We start from the raw sequence: 27,971 nt of genomic DNA on the forward strand, positions 1-27,971 counted from the left end.
TATTACTGGAAATGTTACTTGTCAGTTGGTCAGATTCTTACATTTGAACAAATTTCCAGAATTTTACTTATAAAGTTGCACAGTCTGAATATATATTACTGAGACACAAGGCTTTAAGCTATTTAAATCTTATAGGAGGAATGGGTTAACAAACAATAGTAGTTCTTGGGACCTGCTGAGAGCTCATTCAAAATGATACTCACATTTCTGACGTTGTAGTGACACCACCTGGTCATATTGCGAATAACATCTAATATTTATCATATTTTTATCTCCTTCAGTTACCTAAATCTGCCTTTCAAATGACAGCGTTAACCTCATAAAAAATTGTGTGCCATATATATTGTATTTTTGTGAAATATATGACAGCAATCCTCTGCTCGAATCTAAATGCAGTAAGCGTTCAGGAACGCTACCCCTGAAGAATGTCGTCGTCACTTCCGTTTACGGAGAACGGAGAGGATTTATGTTACCAAGCGACGAAGAGGATTGACAGAGGAGATTATTTGCTCCATAAGCATCCGTTAAAACACACATCGTATTTTTATCATGGAATAATCTCGAATGGTGTCTGTTCTTTTCATATCAGTGGTCGAGACGGCACACAGGTGAGAAACGCTGCAGCAGCGGCGAGCGTTTGATGGATCGCGCGGCTCAAGAATCCTCTTCTATCACATTGTGACAGGTAGCAGCAAACGGAGCTCAGACTAGGAGGCTTGACCTAGTCCGGTTGGAGAGTGTCACGGCGTCTATGCACACTGTAGTATTACGGATAATCCTTCCCTTGCCCTTTTGTCAAGGCTGCAATTTCATTACATGGCTATATAAACTGCTAATCTACTATTGCATAGTTACGAGACTTGCCTATAGATTAATAAACGTATCATTGGTTTATAATAAAACGGCATTTGCATGCCCATTTCTGTAATATTTATTTGTATTTAGTTGTACAGCTATCATTTGCCCACCTGGCATAATGTCTCTTTATATTCAGTAGTTTGGTGCATTGATACAGTAGCTTGTTAATATGAAAAATTCTATAGCATTTGATATACATTGTGTATCAAATACTAGCTGTCTATCTGTCTGCCTATCATTCTGTCATTTTATCTGTCTGTCTGTAGTTCTATCTATCTGTCTGACGTTCTATCTATCATCTGTCTGTCTCTCTAGCTGTCTATCTGTCTGCCTATCATTCTGTCATTCTATCTGTCTGTCTGTCGTTCTATCTATCTGTCTGTCTGCCATTCTTTCTATCATGCTGTATTTTGAATATTTATCTGCAGTGTGTCTTGTGTCGTAGACATCCATCATGACAGACAGTGTCTTGAGCAAAGCTGCCACGATGGAAATACCCATCAACAGCAACGGAGACACTGGGACGGCTGAAGATGACAGTCTTGAGCAGGTGTGTGTCCACAGTCCCTTAAACCTATTATGAAAAATGAACAATAATTTTTAAGCCCATCATTCTGTTAAGCCATGAACCAGACCTGAGTGTGGCATCCTATTTCACAAAAGTCTGCTTAATCACATATTAATGAGCTGTTGTAAATATAGCCACTTTTAAATGGAAGGGATAGTGAAAACTTTTGCAGAACTCAAGCAAATATTTTTAAAAGAATATCTCCGCTCTGTACGTCCACACAATGCATGTGAATAGTAGCCAGAACTCTGAAGGTCCAAATATCATATACGGGCAGCATGAAAGTAATCCATACGACTCCAGTGGTTAAATCCATACTACTTTTACTCTATAGCAGTCTCCTCTCCTCATGATTTCATGCTTAATTATACTTCGTATAGTATCATCTAGCGCTGTGAGCATAAGTCAAGTACTAGGAAATGTAATCAAGCTTGAAGTCATGATTGTGCCTATGGAATGGGAACCAGCTGGTATGTGATAACTGTGTTGTATGTGTAAACCTCACTCCCCTGTCCTCAAGAGGCGCACTAGCGACTGATGCTTAAGGCTGTAGCCTTTAGCCTCCTTGTTAGCATGCACGCCTCCCACGCCAGAGACATCGTTTTGAATCCTGCTCGGAGCGGGTCAAGCAGAACCGGTTATACCTAGATATTGCGATGGCAAGATGTACAGAAAAAAATTAGTTATATTTTGGTTTGTTCTAACCCAAAACCGATTGACTCACTTCAGAAGACATTGATTAAACCACTGGAGTTGTATGGATTACTTTTATGATACCTTTATGTGATATTTGGACCTTCAGAGTTCTAACCACCATTCACTTGCACTGAATGGACCAACAGAGTCGAAATATTCTTCTACAAATCTTAATTTGTGTTTTGCAGAAGAAACAAATCATACACATCTGAGAAGGCATGAGGGTGAGTAAATTATGAGAGAATTTAAATTTTTGGGTAAACTATTTCTTTAAGCTGTTGAAAAGCTCTGTTGTGTTTGGTTATTGTTGAAGCACTTCTGTCTCACCATCTTTTCTGTGATTTGTCTTCACATTTTGTATTTTTATGTTCTATTCTGCACAGATTGGTGGGAGCTTAGATGAGGTTGTAGGCAAACTTCAGGTGGCCATGGTGAGGGCGAGTTTTTAGGTGTCCGTGAATATTGGAGCTCTGTTCCCTTTAGCTTAGCATGGTTAATGTGTTTGCATAGTAGCACACATATTATTGACTTGTCATAGGTTTGTGTTGGCTAGGTTTTAATACCAAACAGGAGCTGTTTGGAGGTCAGCAGAGTCAGTGGGATACAGGAAAAATGGAAAGCTGTCATGCAAATAGTTTAGTTTAATGACTACTTTAGACTTTTTCTTTTTAGTCATTGTGTTGAACTATAGATACAGTAGCTTACCTTTACATTTCACAACCTATATGTTGAAAAGCACCATATCTAAGGATGTTTTAAAATGTTGAAGCAGAAAAAAATAAGGCTTCGGTTTCTTTGAGGTTTCTATATGATGCTATTCTTAAAACTTACAGTGTGTACATACCATACAAGTACCAAATATTTATTTTATTTTATGAGAATTAAGAATTTAGTTGGCTTTTGCTTCCTGTCTCCATTCTTTGTTTTGTTACCTTCCTGTGTACTTCACCTATGGTGCAGTTGGTAGCAATTTATAATTAGGTTGCAATTCACCCAAAAATAAAAATTCTCTCATCATTTACTCATGTTGCTCCAAACCTATATGCGTTTCTGTCTTCTGTGTAACACAAAATCTGATATTTTAAAAAATGTCTCAGTATTATTTGTCCATACAATAAAAGGTAAATGGGGGTCCAGTGCTGTTTTGTACCCCATTGACTTTCACTGTATGGACAAAAACAGTTCTTCAAAATATATATTTTTTTTGTGTGTTCCACAGAAGAAAGAAAGTCAAACAGGTTTGGAGTGACATGAGGGTGAATAAATGATGAGAGAATTTACATTTTTGAATGGACTATCACTTTAACAACATGTAAAACAATTGTTAACAAGCTAAAATTGTAATCTTGGTACATGTTATTTCTACTTATATTAAATACATCTTGTAACAGGGTTCTTTTGGGTGGAAAGGAAGGGGGGCAGGTGAACAATCACGAAGACTTTTAATCAGACACAACACAAAAACTCCTTTTCAGCACAAACAAACATTGACGCGCGCATGCATGCATCTCTCTCTCCAACTGGCTTCTCCGCCTCCTCCTTATACCCCTCCTGGCTGATTGGGGTAACTCAGTGCCAGGTGTTCATCCTTAGGGCCCAGCCACACCCTCCTCCTCGTCAAACATGATTAACATTAAAAGCAGTATGTGTTATATTTAACCATTTAGCAGATGCTTTTATCCAAAGCAGCTTACAAATGAGAACATTAGTTAATGCATTGTCTGAAAGCTTTGTGTTTATCACCTTTAGGACTTGCATCAGGTGATGGTGTCTGGACCCAACCTAAATGAAACCAGCATTGTGTCAGGAGGCTACGGAGGGGCAGCAGAGGGCATCATAACTACCAGTTCCATCAAAGGTAAAGAGAACTTCAATAGCTCCAAATTGTGTCAGACATTCTCCTAAATTAGATATGAACTGTTTTGAAGCAGTTTGTCTACGCATGCAAACCTGACAGAAATTTTTTTTAGAACCTTTGTCCTTGCAGCTTCCTCTCTTTCTCCTTTGGGCATACATTTTTTTTTTGTGAGAGAATATTTTTGTCAGTGTTTTTAACAGCAAGTGTTTGCTCCGTTTGACCAGTTACAGCGAACAGTTTTATGTTGGAAGCATTTTTGCATCCGTAATTGCAACAAAAACACAAAAGGCATTGTTGTTTGCGAGCCGAATGCACAGTATTCTTTCAATGGTGTTTCTTTATGCTCAGTAACATGGTTGGGTTTAACACCTTAACATGGAACAAATACATATGCCAGTGTATTAAAGTGGTAGTTCACCCAAAAATTAAAATTCTCTTATCATTTACTCACCCTCACATAATCCAAGATGTGTATGTCTTTCTTCAGCAGAACTCAAAGATGTTTAGAAAAAATATCTCCACTCTGTTTGTCCATATAATGTAAATTAATGGTGATTTAGATCATTGTCGCTCCAAAAATGACATAAAAGAATCATAAAAGTAATCAATATGACTTCAGTGTTTAAATCCATATCTTCTGAAGAAATATAATATTGTAGGTGTGGATGAGAAACAGAACAATATTTAAGTAATTTACTCTAAATCTCTATGGATTTAACATCTGGGTATGAATTACTTTTATGTTTCCTTTGTTATTTTTGGAGCTACAAAGGTCTAATCACCATTCAATTGCATTGTATGGACCAACAGAGCGGAGATATTTTTCTAAAATTTTCATTTGTTTTCAACTGAAGAAAAAAAAGTCTGGGATGGCATGTGGGTGAGCACATGATGAGAGAATTTTCATTTTTGGGTGAACTATCTCTTTAAACCAAACTGAGACATAGTCAGTTCTTTAGAAGCTTTCCTGTTTTTCATTTTCATGATTTGTTTTCACCTTGTATCGCCCTATTTATTTATATAATTTTCCTTTCTATCACCTTGCAACGTTACCTTTAACCCCTCTAATCGCACTTATTTTTTGTTGTTGTTGTTGAAACATATAATTCATAACTCAAACATTAGCACCATCATACATTTTATCATTCTGTTTATATATGTAATTATATACAGTGGCCCAAAAAAAGTATTTGAAACTTGAGCAACATTTAAAAATGAATAACTGACTTCATACATACACTAAAATTACCTTGCGATCAGATGTTTAAAAGTATTTGCAAAAATGGTTAAGAAAATTGATGTTGGTTCTGTGTGCAGATCCCACTTGTTTTGATATTTAATTTCAATGTGTGCAAATACTTTTTGGGGCCACTATACATTTTCATATTTCCATCTATGAAATCATTATGCATTTGAACGTGCACACTAATCTTTTCTATAAAATAACACTACACCCTCTTTGTGAGTTAATCGTCCCTATTAATCAAACACTCAGTGTTACATCCCTCTAATGGCCTTTCACTTGGACTAAACCTCCCATCCCATCCCTCCACCTGTCCACTGTTATTGATTCATTTCAGACATCCGCTCAAAATGTAGGGGCATCACTCCCAGCCATTCAGCTGCCAGTCGGATAGCAAACCAGCCAGGAGATTATCCAGGTATCCCAGATGTCCTCACTCATTCCTATCACTGCCCGACACCTTTTCACCCAATAGTTTTCAGTCATTGCTCATTTACTGTCATCACACCTTGTATTCTTGCACTCGTTTATTTTTCACCCTGACCCAAGGTTAACTAAAATTGTTGTTATACACAGAATACTAAAATATTGTATGTATTGTAATGTCTGGGTATAATATAATGTTTTGTCCATATCAGTAAACGTATGATATTAGCATGAAAGTGAGTATCAAGCTGATCTTTGATAAGCTCAATACCATGGCCTTGTAAAGACAACAGGCATTTGGTATTAAAGAGGCTGGTCTATATATCCTAAAACGGCCCATTATTGTGTTATTTAAAGGGGTTGTAAGTGATTTTATGGTTTTACTATCTTTTGCCGGACTTAGCTTTGAAATTAATGAGTAATCCAGAGTCAGCAAACCTTGAGTATGCAAAATGAGTCACATGCAGATGGCGTTTCTGATTGGTTAAAAAAAGAGCGGGGTGGTACTGACTCAAGTAGTAGGGACATTTTTGTGTGATATAAAAATAAAAACTGCATTACAGCACCACTTAAAGTGTAGTTTACCCAAAAATAAACATCAGTTACTCACCCTTATGTTTTTTACAAATCCGTATGACTTTCTTTCTTCTGTGGAACAGAATGACAGCCTCATTCTCATTCACTTTCATTGTATGGGCAAGAAATACAATGAAAGTGAATGGTGAGAGACTATCAGTCGCTAACATTCTGCCTAATAACTCTGTAACAAGGTAAAGGTGGGCAAGGAGGAGGCGGGAACTGGCTAAACAGTCAATGTAAAATTTAATGATAAAACTCAACATAAAACAAACATAAACAGATATACATGCAATGCGGCCATGAGTCTCTCTCTCTGCCCTTTATCTCGCTCTCCCGCTGATCAGCTGATTCCGCGCTGGCCGTGCTCCATCACAGCACGACCAGGCCCTCCTTCTCATCTCACTCCTCCCCTGCCCGATTCAGGCCGGGGTGCCACCGGTCTGACTAACTCGGCCCGGCCATGCCCTCCTCCTGTTCACAAACTTCTTTTGTGTTACTCTGAAGATAGAAAGTCATATGGGTTTGGAACAACATGAAGGTGAGTAAATGGTGAACTATCCCTTTAAGCACCTGTGTAGTTAACGTTATAGCATTTGCCTATCATAATTGTCTAAATGACTTCCTATCAGCTCCCAGCATGCACCATAGCAGCAGCAATCCATCTATGATGTCAGAGGAGGCCACAAGAGGAGTAGCTGTAGAGAAATTTGACAGCGTGAAGAAGTGGAGCATCAACACTTACAAGGTACTGAACATTCACTCATTTGTCTAAATGGATGAATAGAAATGTATTTGTAACCCTGCTTAATTATTAATGTAGTAACTACAAATGATTACAGTTATCATATACTATTCTATTAGTATATTTTATTCAAATTATTGAATAATTTTGGTGAAAATTCACCAAAAAATGTGTCATCATTTACTCACCCTCATGCTTTCCAAACATGTATGAATTCCTTTCTTCAGTAGAACACAAAAACAGACATTGGGCAGAATGACAGCCTCAGTCACCATTGACTTTCATTGTATGGAAAAAAACATACAATGAAAGTGAATGGTGACTGAGGCGGTCATTCTGCCGTGTTCCACGGAAGAAAGAATGTCTTAAGGGTTTAAAGATTTTTTGGTGAACTATCCCTTTAAGAGTTTGAGCTAGATTATGTGAAGCTGTTGCATGTAATGGCACCTCCTATCCCCGTCTTAATTTGTGTCTCACTCTGACTTCTTTTCACTAGTGCACAAAACAGATGTTCTCGGAGCATTTTGGACGTGGTACGAAGACAATGGACCTGGAGCTTGAAGCTGAAATTGATGTGTTGAGAGAGACTAAATTGAAATATGAATGCATTCTGAGACTAGCACAAGAGCTCACCAACCACTTCTACAACATGGTGCAGACACAGCAAGCTCTTGGGGACACCTTTTCTGATCTGAGCCAAAAATCCCCAGAACTGCAGGTATTATCTGAGTGTCAGTTATATACTGTACACTGGCGGCCAAACGTTTGGAATAATGTACAGATTTCGCCGTTTCAGAAGGCAGTTGTTACTTCAATTCACCAAAGTGTCATTCAACATAGTATAGTCAGGACATTACTGATTTCAAATAGAGATTGTGCTGTTCTTTACATAAGTAATTTATCAAATCTAGACAGGCCCCATTTCCAGCAGCCATCACTCCAACACCTTATCCTTGAGTAATCATGCTAAATTGCTAATTTGGTACTAGAAAATCACTTGCCATTATATCAAACACAGTTGAAAGCTATTTCGTTTGTTAAATGAAGCTTAACGTTGACTTTTTGTTTGTTTTTGAGTTGCCACAGTATGCATTAGACTGGCATATCTTAAAGTCAATATTAGGTATAAAATGGCAAAAAAGAAACAGCTTTCTCTAGAAACTCATCAGTCAATCATTGTTTTGATGAATAAAGACTATAAAATACTTGAAATTGCCAAATAACTGAAGATTTCATACAGAGGTGTACACTACAGTGTTCAAAGACAAAAGAGCCTTGAGTTGTGTAATTTATCTGTCTGTTGTGTCTCTCAGCTGTGATGAGCGTAATGCTGAAGTTGATAGTTTAAAGCCGTTTAAAGCTATTTTCTAGCTGTAGTTGTGTAGTAGTAATACGAGCGATCACGGAGCGCTGTTGTATGTAAACAATGACTGACGGATTCACTTCACGTCACCAACTGCTCATATTACACCGAAAAATGATCTTTTGCCACCACCACACTGTGTGTGTGTGTGTGTGTGTGTGTGTATGTAGTATTTCATATATATATATATATAATACTACATATATGCATACATTTTTGTGTGCAATAAGAGCGAATAAAAATAAAGTGAATCCATATATAATAAAGGAGTTCGTATTACCACTACATTACTTAAGCTAGGACATTGTTTTAAATGGATCTATATGAACAGTTTCAAGATTAATGCTCATTGCAGCTGAGAGACACAACAGAATGTTTGATTACAGAACTTGAGGTGCTTACTGAGTTTCCACATTGGATACACACTGTTTAAAATTGCGGAGGACATCGCTGTTTCTATAGTGAATGACTCTTGCGTGGCTATCACAAAATGGGGAGAAATACCCCCACTTGGACGCTATTTTTCCACTAAGAAAGCTGACCTTCAGAACGCTGACAGCAATTCTGCTTGGGAGTGGCAACAGGTGATCGCACACGCTCCGTCTCTCTCTATCACACACATACAAAGACACATAGACATGCACACACCCATCAATCCATCCTTGTTTATCCAATGACTTGTTAGAAACAGCACAATCCGAGATAATATTTCCGAAGTGAACTTTTTGAATTACTAACGAAGGTTTGGATGCATCATTTGTTTTGAACGAGCAACGGCAGATTCTGACGTAGCGTAATAAAATAGTTGAATGCACAAATGCATTTTTTATGACCTTACTCGGTTTTTCTAAATTGTTTTACATTTACTTGTTAATTGAACTGTTGTATATAAGCAATATCACACTCGCAATCATGCTATATGGCCCTACATCAGCACTGCAGTAATTACCTACAGCACTCGGCCTGTGGCCTCATGCCTGCGGGCGAATCACAGCAGTGCTGATGTAGAGCCAAATAGCACGCTTGCTCGTGTGATATTACTTCTATATATATTACTAATGTGTGTATATGTATGTATATGTGTGTGTGTGTATGTGTGTGTGTGTATATATATATATATATATATATATATATATAAGTGTATATAGTATTTAGTGTGTGTGACAGGGTGGAGGGCGGGGCCGGGTCGTGATTATACACACCCGGTCCCTTATCAGGCTAATTAAGCCTCAGAGAGGGATAAAGGCCGATTGCGGATGGTGGTGCGGGAGAGAGAGATCGTTTACGAACATGTCCATCGTGTGCGTGTTTTTTACTTCTGTTTAAGTTTATCATTAAAATATTATTTAATATTGACAAGCCAGTTCTCGCCTCCTCCTTTCCATTGAACTGCTTTACAGTGTGATAATATATTAGAGTAAAAATATCCTCATTCATATTATTTAAAAAAAGTTTTTTATCGACACTAATACATTAATAGATGTAATTGAAATACATTTAACAAGCAGAATAAGTACATTTTTAAACAAAACAAAATATTCTTATTGACGTCTTCATGCTGAGTCTGAAAATGTGTAGTACAGTGATGGAACGTAAAAAACAATTATTTGTTTGCTCAGCAGAAAATCTCTGACCAAAAATATATAATCCACTCGGGTAAGATGTAAATGTAAGAGTTAAAATATCTTACATATTTTTCAATAGTTTTTTTATTTGTTACTTAAACAAATGACTGACCAGAGAGCATTTGGCTTCCATTAAGTCAGACAGTATTCTCAATGAGTGTGGAAAACTTGGTAATATTCGGTGTAAATACTTTTGATGCAAATAAAATAATAATAAAAATAATAAGGATAGAGATACAATTTGCCTCTAATTTCCTCTTCTTTTAAACCTTTCCAGGATGAGTTTGGCTATAATGCAGAGACACAAAGACTGCTATGCAAGAATGGAGAAACACTATTGGGTGCCATCAATTTCTTTGTGTCCAGCATTAATACATTAGTCAACAAAACCATGGAAGACACACTGATGACCATCAAAACGTATGAGAATGCAAGGTATGAAAAGATGCTTTTTTTAATCTTGAGTGAATGTGTCATTTGAATAAGTAGATATATTAAAGGAATTATCACCTATGCTTTGTTGTTCTAGTTTTTGCCTTAAAACAAATTTGAACAAAGCCAAGAGCTATTATTTAGAAGCTGAGGTTTCTCATCCTCTCAAAAAGGAGTTTACTAAAACCATTTGTGAGGAATTTCTCTTTTTTTTGTCCAGGATAAGTTTGGAGTTTATTGTTCCAGTTTATACTAATAATCATGATGTTACTGTTTTAGACTGGAATATGATGCGTACAGGACAGACCTGGAGGAGTTGAGTGCGGGTCCGCTGGACGCTGCGGCCATGATGCGCATCGAAATGGCTCAACAGCAGTACCAAATCCATAGAGAAAAGTACGAACGACTGCGCAGTGACGTTACCATCAAACTCAAGTTCTTGGAAGAGAATAAGGTATGTTGAAATTTTAATTCAGCTACATTAATTTTATATATAAGAAATTTTCCTTTGTTTCGTGTCAGTTTCTATAGATGTTAATGTTGATTTCCAGGTGAAGGTGATGCACAAGCAACTTCTACTCTTTCACAATGCTATTTCTGCATATTTTGCTGGAAACCAGCAGCAGTTGGAACAGACTCTCAGACAGTTCAACGTGAAGTTGAAGCCACCAGGTTCTGACAAGCCATCGTGGCTCGAGGAACAGTGATCACCTTGTCAGTCTATAGAGACACTTAAAACATTAAAATGAAAATGACATGAAAATGGATGGATGGGGATGTAAACTGATGCATTAAATTAGATATTTATAAATGAGAAGTAAAAGTTTTATGTTGCCAAACCCTGGAAAGATGCCCAGTTTATTTAAAGCCAGGAAATCTTTAGAGGAATATTATAGGGATAGTTCACCAAAAAATTTCACCTTTCAACATTCACTCACCCACATGTTGCTCCAAACACAACTTTTTTCTTCTCCAGAATACAAAAGGAGAAATTTGGAAGAAACTTTACTGGCCCTTCTTTTCAATACAATGGCGGTGAATAGTGATTCCGGTTTCAAGCTTCAAAAAGGATGCAAAAGTGTCATAAAAGTATTCCGTGTGATTCATGCATCATATTCCAAGTCTTTTGAATCCATACTGTATGTTTTGCTTAAAACTTGTTTTAGCACTTCATGTGAGAACTTGCGTTGTTTTGAGCAATTTCTCCTTTTTGTGTTTCGCAGAAGAAAGTCACATGTGTTTAGAATGACATGGGGGTGAATAAATGATGACAGAATTTTCATTGTTGCGTGAACCATCCCTTTATTCAAGTTAAGTCAAATTGATTATGGAAACTTACCGTGGTTCTGTTTTACAGCTGCCTTAATTTACTTACAAGATGTGTATGAGCTATTCATAATACAATTACACTAAATTACATGATACAAATCAGTCACACCAAGCAATCACTTTGTGTAAAACATATGCAATTTCCGAGGCATTCATTATCAGGTATTGTATATTCACTGTACTCTTCTGTATCCAGTCAGCACCTCCCAGGCAGGCTATTTTATTGCTTTTATTTTGATAGAGTGGAACTGAAAGTAAAGAATTTGATGCTTGTGTGTTTGCTTTTAATGTATGGACGTTTGAAGGAGGACTGTAACAAGGTATAAGAACGAAAAATTGTTCACTGTGTGTCATAAGAAGGATAATAATATATTTATAATAATGTAAAGTGTGTCCCACCTATACAATTAAAACATATTTGAAGGTATATATATATATTTGACTCTGATGAGTTTGTAATGTATATTTTATCCCTCATGTCTCATTAGCTTTTTTTGCCACCTATTCCGTACTCTAATGTTGGCAAAATGTTCAGAACTGAAAGTCTTAAGTTACCATCCACTTCAATTAAAATGTTTTCTACACAACAACATTATGGTGTCTGAGGCTGTCAACATGTTCCATGAATTCAGAGTGCTTTTATTTTTTATCTTGCACAATGATATTGATTCAGCAAATATGCCTGGTATTTTATCTGCTTAGTATACTATTTCAGCTCACATCCCACTACTCACAGTGGCTGTTGACACGGTGCTTTTCACCCTGACCTATTTATTAACAGTGCTTTGATTGTTGAATACATTTCATACTTTTACAGTTGACTTCACATATTAATGAAAGTTCCAAAGACTTGTTAACATCAGAGTTGTGTTATTTTTCTACAAAAGTTCAAAGCATAAACCTGGCAAACAAAAGTGAATGTTTTGTCACTTAAACTAAAAATGTACAAAAAACCTCTAGTCTTGTTACAATCATAAACTCAGCCAGGTAAATGTTGCACCAGAAGCACAAATTAACTGCTGTTCATTTGAATAAATTGAAGGAATGTTCTAGGCTCAAGTTAAGCTCAATTAACAGCATTTGTGGCATTATGTTTCCACTGTTTCAACAGTATAGACACAAGATGTAAACATTATTTGTTTTCAGCATGATGAAATAGCTTACTAACCTTTAAGGCCCAGGTATACTTCGTCTTAGCAGCTTCCGGATTGGCTGGCGCCCAGTCAGACCCATTCACTGAATTGATGTGGAAAAAAAATACTTTTTATTAAGTTTAATTCAGTAAAGAAATTCACTGCAAAAATCCTATTGTTATCAAGGGTTTTTCTCTTGTTTTCCATTAAAAATTGTCTAAAAAACTAAAACACATTTACTTGAGAAGCAGCATATAAGATATTTAGACTTGCTTTAAGAGTGTCTTAAATATACAGTAAGTGTATTTTGTATAAGAGTATTTTTTCACTTGGTTATACTTCGGCGAGTGCATTAAAGACAAAATATACTTATATTCAAGATCTATTCTCTAATATCACGTCTAAATATCTCATATGCTGCTTCTCATGTGAATGCATCTTTTTTTTAAAGGATTTTTAGATATTTTTTAAATATTAGTATTTTTTATATTATATTTAACATTCTCAGATAAAAAACAAAATCATAAAAAAAATTATTTTGTCGCAATGTATAATGGGGCGAAGACTACCTTCTGTTCACTTCATCTTTAACTCATTCAAAAACAAACTCTTATTAATAAGCTGCGTATTGCCAATTTTCTTCACGATAAGAAATGCACAGTGACATAAATTATGATTCAATAATTCGCGAGCCATCACGTTCTAATCTAGTATGGAATAAAATGACTGTCAAAAAACACTCGCGCGTTTTTTAAACGATCGTGCGTAACTGTGAAACACTGTACTTAACTTCATGTTTTGTGAGTGAGATGCAGGTATATAGAGTGTGTATGGCATTACAACATCACTGTTCCGCTAAACGAGAGGAATGCCGCACGGACGAGTAACGAACGGGGACCCGTTCATGGCAGTTTAACATTGAGCATGTTTTGTTCTGTTCTGGAGTGTACAGTTAAAGTATTGTCGATATTATCATAAAATATTTTTAGTTAGTTGAAGTCTGGATACCTCTTAAACTAGTAAGTCGCTCATTTATTTTAATTCCACTAACCTAAACTTAAAAACAAATTAAAAAAAAAAAGTATGGACATTATCATAAAAACATACAGGACCATGGACAACCAATGTAAAAACAATATAATTTCTGATAGCCAACTATAATATCATGGTATTCTTTGAAGTAAAATACAGTAGCATGGGCCAGTATGTAAATATGGTAATCAGAGTGTGCCAAAATGCAATGTTATTAATCACTGTACTTTAAGTTTCTTAAAAAAAAAAAATCAGTGTGTTGACAGGTTTTAATTTTGAAAATCTTTGCATTTCCAAAGTTGATTTATTTATTTTTTACTAAAAGAAAATAAAATGCTTAAAAACGTTTTGTATTGCCCTATTAGGTATTTTCTGCTTGATAATGTGTTTATGCAGTCACCAATGCTTATCACCCAGTTTTTTTAACTTCCATTTACTGTAAAATGTGCAGATCACAGACAGCCATTGCCCCGCACTTGTCTTCATGTTTCCATATGGTTTCTCTTTCTGGCTTTAATTTAAAGGTATGATGAAGCACTATCTGTTCATTTGACATCCAAACAATGGCATCACCACCAGTGATACCACCTCCATCACCCCCTCCTCTTGCCCCACCTCCTCCGCCCCTGCCCTCTTCCCTGGTGGCGATCAATTTACCAGAGGGCTGACCAGGGCTTCTAAAATTTGTAATTTTAATTGGGAGGCCATACCTAAGGACACAGTGCTGGGCAAATATAACATATGGACAGCAGACAAGAACAGTGAGTTTGAGTTTGACATCAAACATAGGGAGTTGTTCAGCCGCAATGATCAAATCCAGGTCCAGGCCACACATTTATGGTGTGACCCACACACACAAACACACAAGACGAGACAGTCACAATGAGAATCAAAACTGCTTTATTTGCAAAAAGCAGGCGAAGGTACAGTGGGGAAAATACAGATGGAGAATGGTCGAGGAAAGAGAAGGGTCGCAATGAGAATCAATTGCGATTCTCATTGCGAGCCGGGGAATCAAGATATAAACAAGGCAAGTGAGAGGAAAAGACAGGGGAACAAGGGGGGCTGGCAAGCTAAGGGGTAAACGAGAGTACAAAACTAGACGAGACTAGCGGGGGGCGAAGATGCGGGGTAAACTAGAACAATAACCAACACCCGTGAAACGGATGTGCTGTGGTATTTATAGGGGAAGGTGCAGGTGTAAACAATGAAAGGTGACGAGACGAGTGCAGGTGAAACGAATAAAGGGGTCATTGAGACAAGTGCAGGTGGTCATAATGTTCTGGCCATAGGAGCGTGCATGAGAGCCTGAGGGGGGAGATAGTGTACGAGCATGTGAGCTCGTAGGAGCAAAAACGAGCGTGCAAGCTCGAGCGAGCAAAACGGGCGTGGAAGCCCGAGGGAGCAAAATGAGCGAGGAAGATCGAGGGGGCGGAGCGAGGGAGCGGGGTTCGTGACATATGGTTTATTATCTAATATGTAAATCGTATTTCTATCAGTCTTTGTAGTAATTGGTAAATGATGCATGCTGATGTGCTCTGTAAGTGTACAGAACACTATTTTTATTATTATCATTTTACTCTTTGGTTAAGTTTAGTTCATTGCATAATAAATTAAGTAATATGCTTAGGTCATTACATATTGTTGTGTTATTTTGTTTATTAGGAAATAAAAGGATATTTCCTAAAAGGAAATTTACACATAAAAAAAAAATGAAACATAAATGTATTCAGGGCTGGGATCTCCCCAGATGCTCTTTTCCAGAAAACTCCCATAGGGAGGTTGTTCGTGGGGTGCATCATTTGAGAAATTGACATTTGATGGTGTTATAATAATGATGTCAGTTATCCGAGCTAGGGCTGCACAATTAGTCGAAAAAATAATCGGCATTACAATTACGGCTGCCACGATTATGTAATCGTGAAAATTGACGATTACAGCATTCAATTTAAGTCTGCTCCTGTTGCGTCAATGGTTTCTATTTGCAACATGTTTTTGCAGCAGTTGAGTGTTCTAACCAATCACTAACATGTCCGTTGAGCAATGAAATGGCAATGGCCAATTAGAACCGCTTAGATTAGTCCTTCGTCCTATCTGTAATGACAACTGATCCTAATGCACAAGTTTTAAACCATCTGAATGCCCAGATGCTTGCTTCATGTTCTTGCTCTGTTCACGCAGTACACGAAAATGAATACTGAAGAAACATCACCTGACACTTGAAAATAAGCTGTAGAACAAGAGCGAAAAGCACTTTGTAATTATTTTGGATTCATTGCATATTGCACCGCTCACTTTGAACGTAGATGTTAAATACACTGCAAATGAGCAACACGACAAAACTAAAATGCTCCCGTTCTAATCAAGGCACAGACGCAGTGTAAATAATTGATTTATTATGCTGATTAGATAGCTTTGTTGTAGTTTGTTTGAGTGCAGAACCTTGTGCTGAGCGTCACTGAGCTTGTGTCGAAATGCAGATCTCAAAAAGTGTAGGCCTAACCTGCAGTGAGTGACAGCAGTCATTGTAATAACAGTTTTGTTTTGTCATGATAATAAGTAGGCCAATGTGAATTTGATTTGTACAGAACAGCAATAAGATAATTCATCTTAACATCTTAACTTCAAATTTGTTTTGGAGGTGTAGCCAACATAAAGAATATGGCATTAAAAGTATATTTCAGGAATCACCGTCATTGTTATCGCGTCTGCTCTAAAAAGACCCATTTGTCACGCTGCTGGTATTGGTAGATTTAACATTTTCACAAATCGCACAAACTCTGATGACTGTTTTTAATTTCCAAAGTGCAACCACTGAGGCCAAAAATGATCTAACGATGATCTTACATGAACAAGATCACTATTGAAGATCTAACGGGATGAATGGTCCCGTCTCGTCACTAAAGGGCTTACCGAACGCAGTCGATTTAAATCGGCTGTTAATAAGTTTGAATTTTGAATATGCCATATTTACTGTACGTGGACTAATAATTTAAGCAGTAATTTTAGCAATAATTCAATTTATTCTACACAATAGATATCAATTTACAATAATTTAAATTTGCCTTACCTTAACAAATATTATTACAATATAAAATACAATATAATGCTTAAATGAAACTGGAGCACAGCTCATATCAACCACTGAAATCTGCTACTCTGAAGAACCACATGGTTGGTTGCTTTGTGACGTCACGGTATTTTAATATTTTCATCAACATTAATAATCGCGATTACAATATCAAGAGCAATAATGATTTTTGCTATAATCATGCAGCCTTAATCCGAGCCTAGTAACTTGTTTTGGCATGTGGACAAAAGGTGTAACTTTCTCTTACAAAGTAATTCAAAATACAATGCTGTGGCCTTTGTGGATGCCACTTGGCTACTTTATTTCTCTTTGATCTGCACCCTTTAGAAGGAGAGTGATATCTTTCTTTCTCTATGTGTTTACACAAGGTGGACTCTGCCAGTAATGAATAGCTGATATTTCCAAAACCCAGTGATGCAGATGGTCTAAATCGACGACAACTGAATCACATTATTCGAACATCACTTTGATTGATTATACTTAATCCAGGAAATTAATAGGCAGGGTTGTTTAGGGGCTATTTATAATTCAATAATGATGAAAAACTTTAGGGTGGTGTATTATACCATAATCAAAACGTTTACATAAAAGGAAAAGTTCACCCAAAAATGAAAATTGTCTCATTTACTCACCCTGCTTTAGAAGGCATTACTTTAATAGCTGGTGTCATTTGGATGAAGTTTATGCTGACTGTCTGTGATTTTTGGAGCTTCAAATGAGAAATCTACTTCACTTGCATTTTAAGGACCTACTGAGCTAAGATATTTTTCTATTTCTATCTTCAAATGTGTTCTGGTGAAGAAAAAGTCATACACAACTGGGATATCATGAGGGTGAGTAAATAATGAGAGAATTTTCATTTTTGGGTGAACTATAGCTTTAATTGTTAGTTCATGATACATAATAACTCTAACTTTAATGCATTAACTAATGTTAACATATGGCGCTTAGTGTAAATCTGATCAAAAGTTTGTTCTTGCCAGGTGTCTATTCGCAACCCCAAGAAGAACATGAACATTGGTATATTCCTCAAGCAGTTAAGAAGGTGAGTGTTCATTGAGGCAGTGCCTTTATTATCAAAAGTGTGTTAAGGTGGAAACATTCAGTTGTCATATGATAGAAAGCTCACAAATCTCTGCAAGCTGAATACATTTTTCCTGACAGCGTTAGTCCAGGCATATCTTTTCAGCTGTGGAGATAAGATGTGGTTCAGAACACAAATTAATAATTTTAGAAGGAAATGTCAGATCTGTAGGTCCATACAATGCAAGTAAACGCAAAAAATAACTTGAATATTGATCTGTATCTCACCCAAACCTATATCAGTTCTGAAGACATGGATTAAACCACTGTAGTTCTATGAATTACTTTTATGCAGCCTTTATATGCTTTTGGACCTTTGCATTATATGGAACAACAGAGCTATTCAGAGATATTCTTCTAAAAATTTCGTTTGTGTTCTGCAGCAGAAAGAAAGTTTTCGTTTTTGGGTGAACTATTCCTTTAAAATACTTTCTCCTATCCCAGTTTTTAACTGCAGTAAACAATATGTTAAGCTATTTGTTGGTGGATTTAAGGAAAATTGCTTAAACCAGCCAGACATATGGTCGGGACTATGTGTTTGTTTGACCTATTGCAGATAGGGAGGGTGTTCAGAAAACCTGTTTGAAAGTTTTTTGGAGTCCCATTTTGGATTCAACATTCTGGCCTTATTACTTTTTTAATTGGGCCTTGAATAGCACCACAAATAAAACAATTCACTTTCTTTTTGATAAAGAAGCCTAGGGTTTTCTAAACCTGTGATGTTTATAGTTCTTGCTAATGTCTGCGTATTGTTGCTTGTTTGAAAATGAGATTTTGTAACTGTTGAATACTAATTCTAATACTAAATACTAAAAAAGTATTTAATCTATTGCTTCATCTTTTTTAGAATGCAGAGACCAGGTTACAGGAGACTGAGGCTTATTTTCAGACTCTTGCTGCTGTGAGTGGGACTGTGGCCGAGTATTTTTGTGAGGATCCCTCTCAGTTCAATCTAGAGGAGTGTCGTTCCACTTTTTACTCTTTCGGTCAGAAGTTTAAACGAGCAGTGAATATTCTTGCTTTAGTGATTTTGCATTGAAAATTAAACTGATTTATTTTAAAAACTTAAATCAAATACATTTATAAATATTTTTTTTTTTTAGAATTCCAAACGAAAAGAAGTGAACAAAAAATAATATATATACAAGTAGTCCCTTTCCATTTACTGTCAGGTAAGTATCCGTCTAAGCATGCAGGCAGAAAATTACTTACACAAATGAAGAAATAAAAATTATAATGATGATAATATTCACTGAAATATAAATCATTGTTCGAGGTGACCGTGTTTTATATTATTTTATGTTTTAATCAACCAAAAATTAATTGGTTTTCTGAATCAAAGGGAGTGCATGTTACACCACTCCTTGTCTCTCTTCACTGGCTGCCGGCTGATGCACGTATCAAATTCAATGCTCTGATGCTGGCATACAGAACAGTCACTGGGTCTACTCAAGCATATCTAAAATAATTTCTGCAGAGCTACACGCCCACTAGAAGCCTGCGGTCGGCTAAGGAACATTGCCTTCCAACACAAAGAGGCAACAAAACACTTTCCCGAACTTTCGGCTTCATCAAACCCGCTAGAACTACACTGCGCTTACATGTCTTGGCATTATTGTAAAATATATCTGTAGTATTGTGTACTATGTATACCCCTGACTTGTTTCTAAAAAAACTAAAATGTCTGACGCAGGTGTACATTGACGGGTCCTTAAACAAGCCCTCATAATACATCTCCAACTGATTGACAAATTCACTTGTGAAATGGATTTCTATGAACTGTATGCCAATGGTATTATGATCAATAATATGGTAGCAAACAATACATTGTATTCTAAAGTTTGAATGGTCTTATCAATGATTAACTCTTCTGCCACAAGAATGTAATGCATTTTAATTATCTGAATATTTAAAAAAAAAAAAAATATATATATATATATATATATATATATATATATATATATATATATATATTATTATTATTATTTCATTATTATATATTGAATTATTGTTATATGAGGGGCTTTCTCAGCAAATATTTGTATATGCGATTAATTAATCGGGACAACATGTAATTAATTCGATTATAAAATGTAATCGATTGACAGCCCTACTAAAAACACATCTTTTCCATGAGCACTTAACCAGTCACTTTGGAACTCCTTCAGACTAACCAGATTATCAGTCGCCGGCACACAATCGGTCTTCCCAAAGCCAGTTGTGGGAATATCAGCAAGGAGGATCTATTTGTTCCTGGTCATTTCAATGAAACTCCCAACTCCCCCGATTGGTAGTATCGGTAAATTTAAATCTGTGGATTGCAGTATGCTCATCACACAGCAATGCTTTACAGAGACAATTAAAGATTCTGATGCCAAGCCACTTAATTCTCTAGAGGAATCACAATCATCACAATTAACTGAGTCATTGCAATCACAATCAGCGGAGTCAGAGGCAAAGGCTGGAGATATAGTGCATAGCTTGCAATTTGGTACTGGTAAACAACCAAACCATATCCCTCAAAAGCACTAAAGAGACCTTCAGATTTATGTTGTTATTTAAACATTGGCGTGAAAGTGTAGAAAAATGAAAAACATTCCGATAGTGTGGACCCATGACGAGAAGTCATGGGTTCTTACAACGACACATCTTTATTTACACCACTCTCTGCTGTTTACCAAACAAACCCAACTCTCAGCATTGGTCATGTCGGTGTTGTTGTGTCGGGCCGGAAGGGGCACTCAAAACAAAGCAGTTTTTATAGTGTCACACAGTGTTTACAGTTTTAAGAAAATTAACTTAGTAATGGCTTACTTATTGTTGTCTCTTCATATTAAACTGCGATAAGATTAAGTATTTTAACCCCGAACAAGTAAACACTTCAGCTTTAAGCTTGGTGCTATGTTAATGGCTTTTGTCAATACATTTTTAAATAAATACATCTTTATTAAACAAAAGACCACACCAAAAAGCACAAAAATAATGCACATGCATCCAAAAAGTCTAATGACTTCAAATAAATACAATATTTTTCCTGCAATCCACCATGTACCACACAGGGGGGCAGTATATAATACAGATATTCATGGTGTTACAATTTCTGTATTTGCTGACATTAGCTACACACATTAGCACAATGTAATGACTTAGTTATCTTCTCAGTCATAGAGAATGCTTGAATTTAGATTATACTGACCAGACATAATTCCAATAAATTAGAGAAATTATGAAGCACAACTGGTAGCAATAATGCACAATTAAGATCTTCACAAACAAGATCTCGTCTGATGACTTAAGGTGTATATTTTTTATTCCGTTGACCTGACATGTTTACAATGTAGTCCAAAGCATGCATAAATGCCAACTAGTATAACCAACATTTTCCTTTCTATCTTGGAATGTCCTGGTTCGTACCACCGCATGTTACTGAAAATGAAAATGGTCTTTGAGATCTACAATTCTGCTTCCTATGATAGAACAAATTTAGGATTGAAATACTCAACTAATGTTGCATGATTAAAATGGGGAATAAAGAAAGATTCATGTAGTTTGTGGTTTTAAATGCTACAGAAAAAAGAGCTGGGAAACCTCTGCATTTGCTGTGTGATATATGTCTATGATTTTTTAAAGCCAGTCCAAACAGCAGCTCAGTGGGTTACATGTGGATGCTCATTAAATTAGATGTCTAAGTGCATTTGTATTTGCCATTGCTCTTCTCAACATTGCTAAAGCATTTTTTAGGCAAAATGTAGTTATACTTTTACAGTATATGTTGCATTGTTAGGCTTGGCCTACAAGACCTTCTGTTCTACCCAATGTGGATATGCATAGTCTAAAAATTGTGAAAGGCTGCATGTCTGTGTCAATAATCAGAGGCGTTTCCAGCATTGAAGGACATCCGGGGCTTAGCCCAGACCATTTTATTTTCACACTAGCAACCACTTCTCTGTAGTCCAAAGCTGGTGTGAGGGTATTCTTTGAGTTTTGCTCTGGCTAGGCCTGTTTCTACAGTTCCTAAATCTTCCACTCTAGTACTATCCTCGACTAACTCATCCTCTCTCCTCCCTGAATCATCTGTGATGCAAAAGAACAGATACAGCACATAATTTATTGCAAATCAGCTTCAAACAACTAATTCATCAAGTGCTACATATTTCAATTGTAGGCCAATACCATTGAAGAAAATGTATTGGGAAGAGCAGATCAGTGGGATTGCCCTAAGATCTATCATGATTCTTGAATTTTCATGTACATTACCATAAAGTCATCACAAAAGAGTTATATTATAGTGAGTAAAGTGAGGTAAAAAAATATTGAATATAAATCATTTATATTTTTTGACATAAATAGTCAAAATGATGTATAAGATCCTAAGTTAAAGCAATACATGAATTGCTTTTAGTCTAAGTTCATTGACATCATGGCATCGAACTGTATATAATTCTCATCATCTCTATGAGAATAATTCATCTGTCAAAATCCTTTCATTAGGATCATTGAGATAAACAATGTTTAACTTTTAACTTTCTCTAAAGTAAAGTGACTGATTAATTGTTTCCAGTTTCCATGCCTGATTCTGGCACAGCTACTGCTCCTCAGTCTGTTGCTCATCTTTGCTACACTCTACAAAACCATTTAATCAAATGAAAGTGTATATTTCCTACAAACTAATATCACAAAACAAGTCACACATACATTGTATGCTAATGCTTATTGGTTATCCTTAGCAAAAACAACACCTGATAAACAGGAAAATTATACTCTGAAGGGGACTCGAACCACGGACTCCAGCATGAGAGGCGAATGCGCTAACAATGAGGCTAGAGGCTACAACATGTAAGCATAGTCGGTAGTGAACCTCTTGACATTTAGCCTACTGTGGGTGAAAGCCAGCTAGATGATGATCTTCAGACTTTAAGGACAAAAACAAATGTGAATTTTTACCCACTGACTTCTTTCGGAAAAATCCCCAAAGCCTCATTTGCTTCATTTTTGCTGTCTTTCCTGCTAACTGCTATTAACTCGCCACTAAGTAACGTTAGTTGATGTCAACGACTGTGTAAACATACATGTCTATTTTTACAGGCTGTATGCAGTATGTGCAAAGCAAAAGCACAATGAAATAAGGCAACTTATGATTTTGGGGGTTTACATAGGCTTTTGTCCGGTTTCATATTTGTCAGTCAACTATTCAAAATACATTCGGGGCTACACTCAAAACATTCGGGGCTGAAGCCCCAGCAAAATCGGCTTCCGCCGCCTCTGTCAATAATGTTTTTGTAGCCTAACAGAAAAAACTGCCTAGCTTCTTGACTATTGATATCAAGGTTTATCCTTGATAAAGACATTGAGAGCTTAGGGAGAATAGATAATGTCAGAGGGTCCCAATCGTATCTAAAGTGCCTTGCTAAAACTACATCAATAACAGCCTGGGACCCTGTGGGGGTGGAGTTTGGGGGGATGGTAGTGTTTGGGTGAATGGGAGGGAATTACCAGTCTCAAAGAACTGAGAATATCAGGTCAAGCACTGTGCGTTTGATTGAATGTCACAACATGATATGAGGTAACATTTCAGTTGATAGTGATAATAGCTTACTGACATGTCAGGTTTGTTTTCCAGCTTGGCGTCTCTGAGCAATAAGGGATAGAACAAGCAAAATTAAACATTCTAAGAAACACGGGGCGATATTAGGCACTAGGCCGAATGACAGCCTCGGCTACCATTCACTTTCATTGTACTGAAAAATATGAGACGTCTCCTTTTCAGTTCTACATATGAATGAAAGCCAGAAGTGGTAAGAACAATATGTGTGAACTGTCCCTTTAAAAATGATCTGTAATCTAGCAGTGTAGGAAGTGCAATGTAAAATAAATAATTGATTGCTCATTTTATCATGCCGACTTTTTGGCAGAGCACACGTAGGATATTCATGTTGGGCAAAGGTGTAATAATGTTCAGTCTATGTTTTAATGTAGGCATCCTGATTCGGGGAGTCTGCCACTGCCATCTGGCTGCTTTAAGTTGGATGCTATCTCCATAGCAACCACCACCTTCACAATGAAAGCCCAAGCCTACAGTCTTACCTCCTCCTCCCCACTGTAAACAAAGCCCAACCCTGGTACTACGCAGGCTTCACCCAACCACGAGTACTTTCACTCCATCATGTCCTTCAATGCCTTGAATTGACTTGAATTGAGTCGCAGCATGCAGGGGCGTCGGACTGGGGGGGTAAAGGGTACCCTGAGGCAGGGGGGGCCCCTTAGAAGTCAGTTTTCTATACATACATATTTGGTACGGGGGCCCAGCAAGATGGTTTGTACCCAGGGTCCAAAATTTGGTGCTACGCCCCTGGCAGCATGCACAGGGTTCGAGTTGAGGGGGAATGCCATACTTCTTGTTGCAAGAAATATCAAATACCATCCCCTTAGCAGAACCACCATCCCCCTTACAATCCCCTTTAGATTTACAATTGTGTCATGTATTACATAGAACTAATCATGCAAGTAACTTTTTCAATTCTCTATACATTTGATAAATAACAGACATTAAATATTGTCTTAAAATATTAAATATTAGCCGACCAGATTTAGATTTCGACATGTTTGATTTTGCCAGATTTCAATAGGTTAAATCCCCCAATCAGATCTTTACACTTACACAGTATTCTGCCAGTGTGACGCTTTAATCACGCAATCTGGCAACCATGAGCGCGCAAGCTCTTTATCCACCGGAAGCGATGGGTTGATTTGTCCTTCTCAGTATTCACAAGAAACTTAAGCCACTGAAGGTAATGCAAGTTTTCAAAAGTTTCGTGGACTTGCAGAAATGGCAAAGAGAACAGTTACAGGGAATCTTTTGTCTTTCTTTAAAAAGAAGAGAACAGAAGGTATGATATTGCTATATAAATGTACAGATGCAACATTATCATGTTTTTAATTCAAACAATTTTCAAGGTTTTGCACATAAAATGCTTTTGTGTGTAGAACAACTTTTTGCACCACTGTTATCCTTCATATAAATGCCCAAAATTTTGGGCATTTATATGTTTCTTTCATTATCATAACATTAATTTTATTCACAAAATGAATCATAAAATACAATATACAACAGAGACGTTCCATGAGCACTGATGGTCTGACACCATCAGCACTTGGATGCTTCACTGTGTGTGTATCACACTTGCGTTCCTGCTGCTGTAAACTAAAGTGTAAGAGCAGTGCAGAGCTGTTTACTGTTTATATGCATTACATATGTTAGTCAGCGGGTGGTGGCAAAAGATTTATTTTGTGTGTAATATGAGCCAGTTAGGTGAGGTGAAGTGAATCTGTGTCAGTGACGTTTACATACAATAGCTCATCATTATCGCTCACTACACTTACTGCACTACACTACTAAAGCTAGGAAATAGCTTTAAATGTCTTTTTACCCCCCCCCCCCCCACACACACACACACAGCAAAAAAGGTTGAACACCAACCCCCCCTTTGAAATTGTTTTACAATTCGACCACTGAGCATGCATGAACTGTTTTGCGAAGTAATAAAACACAAATATAGCAGAAATGTTTTTAAAAAGAGAAGCAGATGTTTTTTTGAAGACCTCTTTGCTTGTATTTTTTAATAGTTAAAAAAGATATTTCCTCCACTTTATTAATTCTTTATATCAAGGGTCTTCAATTGGGGGGTCCGCAGTTGTACTACAGGGGGTCCGTAAAATATTGTTTTATTCACCATTGGCACTTGTAATAATCACTCACTCGCGTGCGATAGAGAGAAGTGTATGTATTTTAATCGATCAACATGTTTAAATTCCCCACACCTGCATGCCAAACCATCCTAATTAATCCTTGCTCATAATTGTGTATCCTGTTGTATTTAGTTATGAACTGATTGGAAAGCTAAACCATATTAAAGTATGATGAAACCGAGCTAGCCAACAGAAGCTCACAGCTCAGACATCTATTTACATGCCCATGATAATCATGAGCCGCTCAAAGCATGACACGCATCATGTTCAGCAGCATTGCACTAGAGGGTCGTGTGAGCCAGAGTGTAGATTTGGCTTGAACATTGGGGGGTTACAATGTGAAGAATTTACATGTTTCCATTGATCATGGTATAAATATTGGTGGGGTTGTTCTTGCTTGTTTTTATTATTGTTACCTCACCACTATCCCCCTGAAATCTACGCCACTGAATGGGAGTAAACGCGTCAGATTTGCGCTGTTCATGCTGTGCGGTTGAGCAAATGACAGCATACTGTTTCTTTTATTTTAAGTTGCATTTTACTTTTAGAACAATAGCCTAATTACCTGGTGTAAATAAATAGTTACCACTGAGACTATCAAGCTGGCATAAACGGTCCTTAACGTTCCACACACACAAGACGGGGACTCTCAAAACAGCATAATTAAAGGTGCACATAGTCATTGTTTTCCTCTTAATAAAATATATGTTTAAAATTGATCACTCACATGAGATGAAGACTCCATATTAGTAACATTATAAAAAAAATATTCTGCATGAACTGGGTATATCTGTTTTTTGGCCTTTCTGTGTCTATCTGTCTGTCTATCTGTCTGTCTTTTTATTAAGGAGGGGGTATGGAACAGTGATTAACAAGGAAAATGAAAAATAGGCATAAAACGCAATACACAATTTAATACAATATGTAACAGGAGTCCCATTACAGTCTCTCTACCCACCAAGGTAGAGGTCCTTGGTCCGAAAATGGTTGAAGACCCCTGCTTTAAAATGATTATTCAACCAAAATTAGCCCTTTGAACATAGGGGCCACGGATTGTTCCTGGCAGGCAGCAGATACTCTAAACCCCGCCCCCAACCTAATCCTAACCATATAGAGCCAGTAAGTCTGAGTATCCTGCCAGGCAGGAACAACAGATGGCACCTATCTCCCATCATGCCAAAATTGAAAGTTGACAATGTTTACTCACCCTCATCTATCCAAACCTGTGTGGTTTTCTTTCCTCTGTGGAACACAAAAGGAGATCTTATAGGCAGAATGACAGCCTCAGTCACTATTCACTTTTATTGTATGGAGAAATAAAGATGAAATGAGAGTCTATTGTAACTGAGACTAACATTTTATCTCCTTTTGTGTTCAACAGAAGAAAGAAATTCATAAAGGGTTGGAACAACATGAGGATGAGTGAACAATTACAGAATTTGGGTTCTCCCTGACTGCCTTCCTTTACATTTATGCATTTGGCAGACACTTTTATTCAAAGCAACTTACAGAGCCCTTATTACAGGGACAATCCCCCCAGAGCAACCTGGAGTTAAGTGCCTTGCTCAAGGACACAATGGTGGGGCTCAAACCAACATCCTTCTGATAACCAGATTACCAGTTATGTGCTTAGACCACTACACCACCACCACCACTCCTTTATGGGTCCTCTTTTGACAAAGGTCTATTTTAAAGTTTACAACTGTTTTTAACTCATCTTAAGATGTAAAAAATTATTCAAACAGTCAGAAAAAATAAAAAAGGGATGTCTGTACTTCAATAGCAGTAGCAATGATCATCTACATCTCTCTCTCTCTCTCTCTCTCTCTCTACATTTTGGAAAGGGCGTTTAAATATTTACATATTCCAAAAGATAAACTCACATTGGTTATCATAGTTCATCACGCTGCAGTGTTGACCAATGAGCGAGCACCTTTGGTTTAACACACGCCCACAATCTCGGTTCACTGTCTCCTCCTTAACCGTCTCTCCCATACGGATAAAAAGGATTGCAGTTTTTTAACGAAAAAAACCGTAACCACCGGATTATTTATCGGACATTGACAATGAACTCGCTTTACCATCACTCATGCTGACTCCTGTTTAAATCCGGCCAAAATTTCACGTGAGTTCACTATTTTCTTTTACCGTCGCCTCTTCCCAAATT

At 37.0% G+C, this 27,971-nt stretch overlaps 2 protein-coding genes across 4 annotated transcripts in view; both read left to right on the plus strand.

Annotated features, from left to right (window-relative positions):
- The first annotated feature begins 457 nt into the window (after positions 1-457).
- LOC127631856 (arfaptin-2-like) lies at positions 458-12,299 on the plus strand. 3 transcript variants are annotated; one of them, XM_052110232.1, is made up of 9 exons: positions 458-608; positions 1,304-1,408; positions 3,872-3,980; positions 5,561-5,641; positions 6,858-6,973; positions 7,467-7,688; positions 10,236-10,393; positions 10,670-10,844; positions 10,942-12,299. In XM_052110232.1, the coding sequence occupies exons 2-9, from the start codon at positions 1,313-1,315 to the stop codon at positions 11,095-11,097; spliced, it is 1,113 nt and encodes a 370-aa protein (XP_051966192.1). In that variant the 5' UTR covers positions 458-608; positions 1,304-1,312; the 3' UTR covers positions 11,098-12,299. The 3 variants fall into 3 exon arrangements, with proteins under 3 accessions (XP_051966192.1, XP_051966193.1, XP_051966194.1); XM_052110234.1 differs by lacking the exon at positions 458-608 and adding an exon at positions 2,311-2,346 and having other exon boundaries at positions 1,302-1,408; XM_052110233.1 differs by lacking the exon at positions 5,561-5,641.
- A 15,468-nt stretch (positions 12,300-27,767) lies between these two features.
- Positions 27,768-27,971, plus strand: part of LOC127631540 (tripartite motif-containing protein 3-like) — a 35,015-nt gene continuing 34,811 nt past the window's right edge. The window contains exon 1 of the mRNA XM_052109692.1: positions 27,768-27,929. The gene's annotated coding sequence lies outside the window, so the exon portion shown is untranslated. The remainder of the gene's footprint in view (positions 27,930-27,971) is intronic.

This window comes from Xyrauchen texanus, chromosome 38 (genome assembly GCF_025860055.1).
Source record: "Xyrauchen texanus isolate HMW12.3.18 chromosome 38, RBS_HiC_50CHRs, whole genome shotgun sequence".
NCBI lineage: Eukaryota > Metazoa > Chordata > Actinopteri > Cypriniformes > Catostomidae > Xyrauchen > Xyrauchen texanus.

Coding starts and splice junctions, on each gene's coding strand:
- LOC127631856 (XM_052110232.1), top strand. CDS start 1,313: ATGACAGACAGTGTCTTGAGCAAAGCTGCCACGATGGAAATACCCATC. Junction 1,409..3,871: donor AAGATGACAGTCTTGAGCAG/GTGTGTGTCCAC, acceptor TATCACCTTTAG/GACTTGCATCAGGTGATGGT. Junction 3,981..5,560: donor AACTACCAGTTCCATCAAAG/GTAAAGAGAACT, acceptor GATTCATTTCAG/ACATCCGCTCAAAATGTAGG.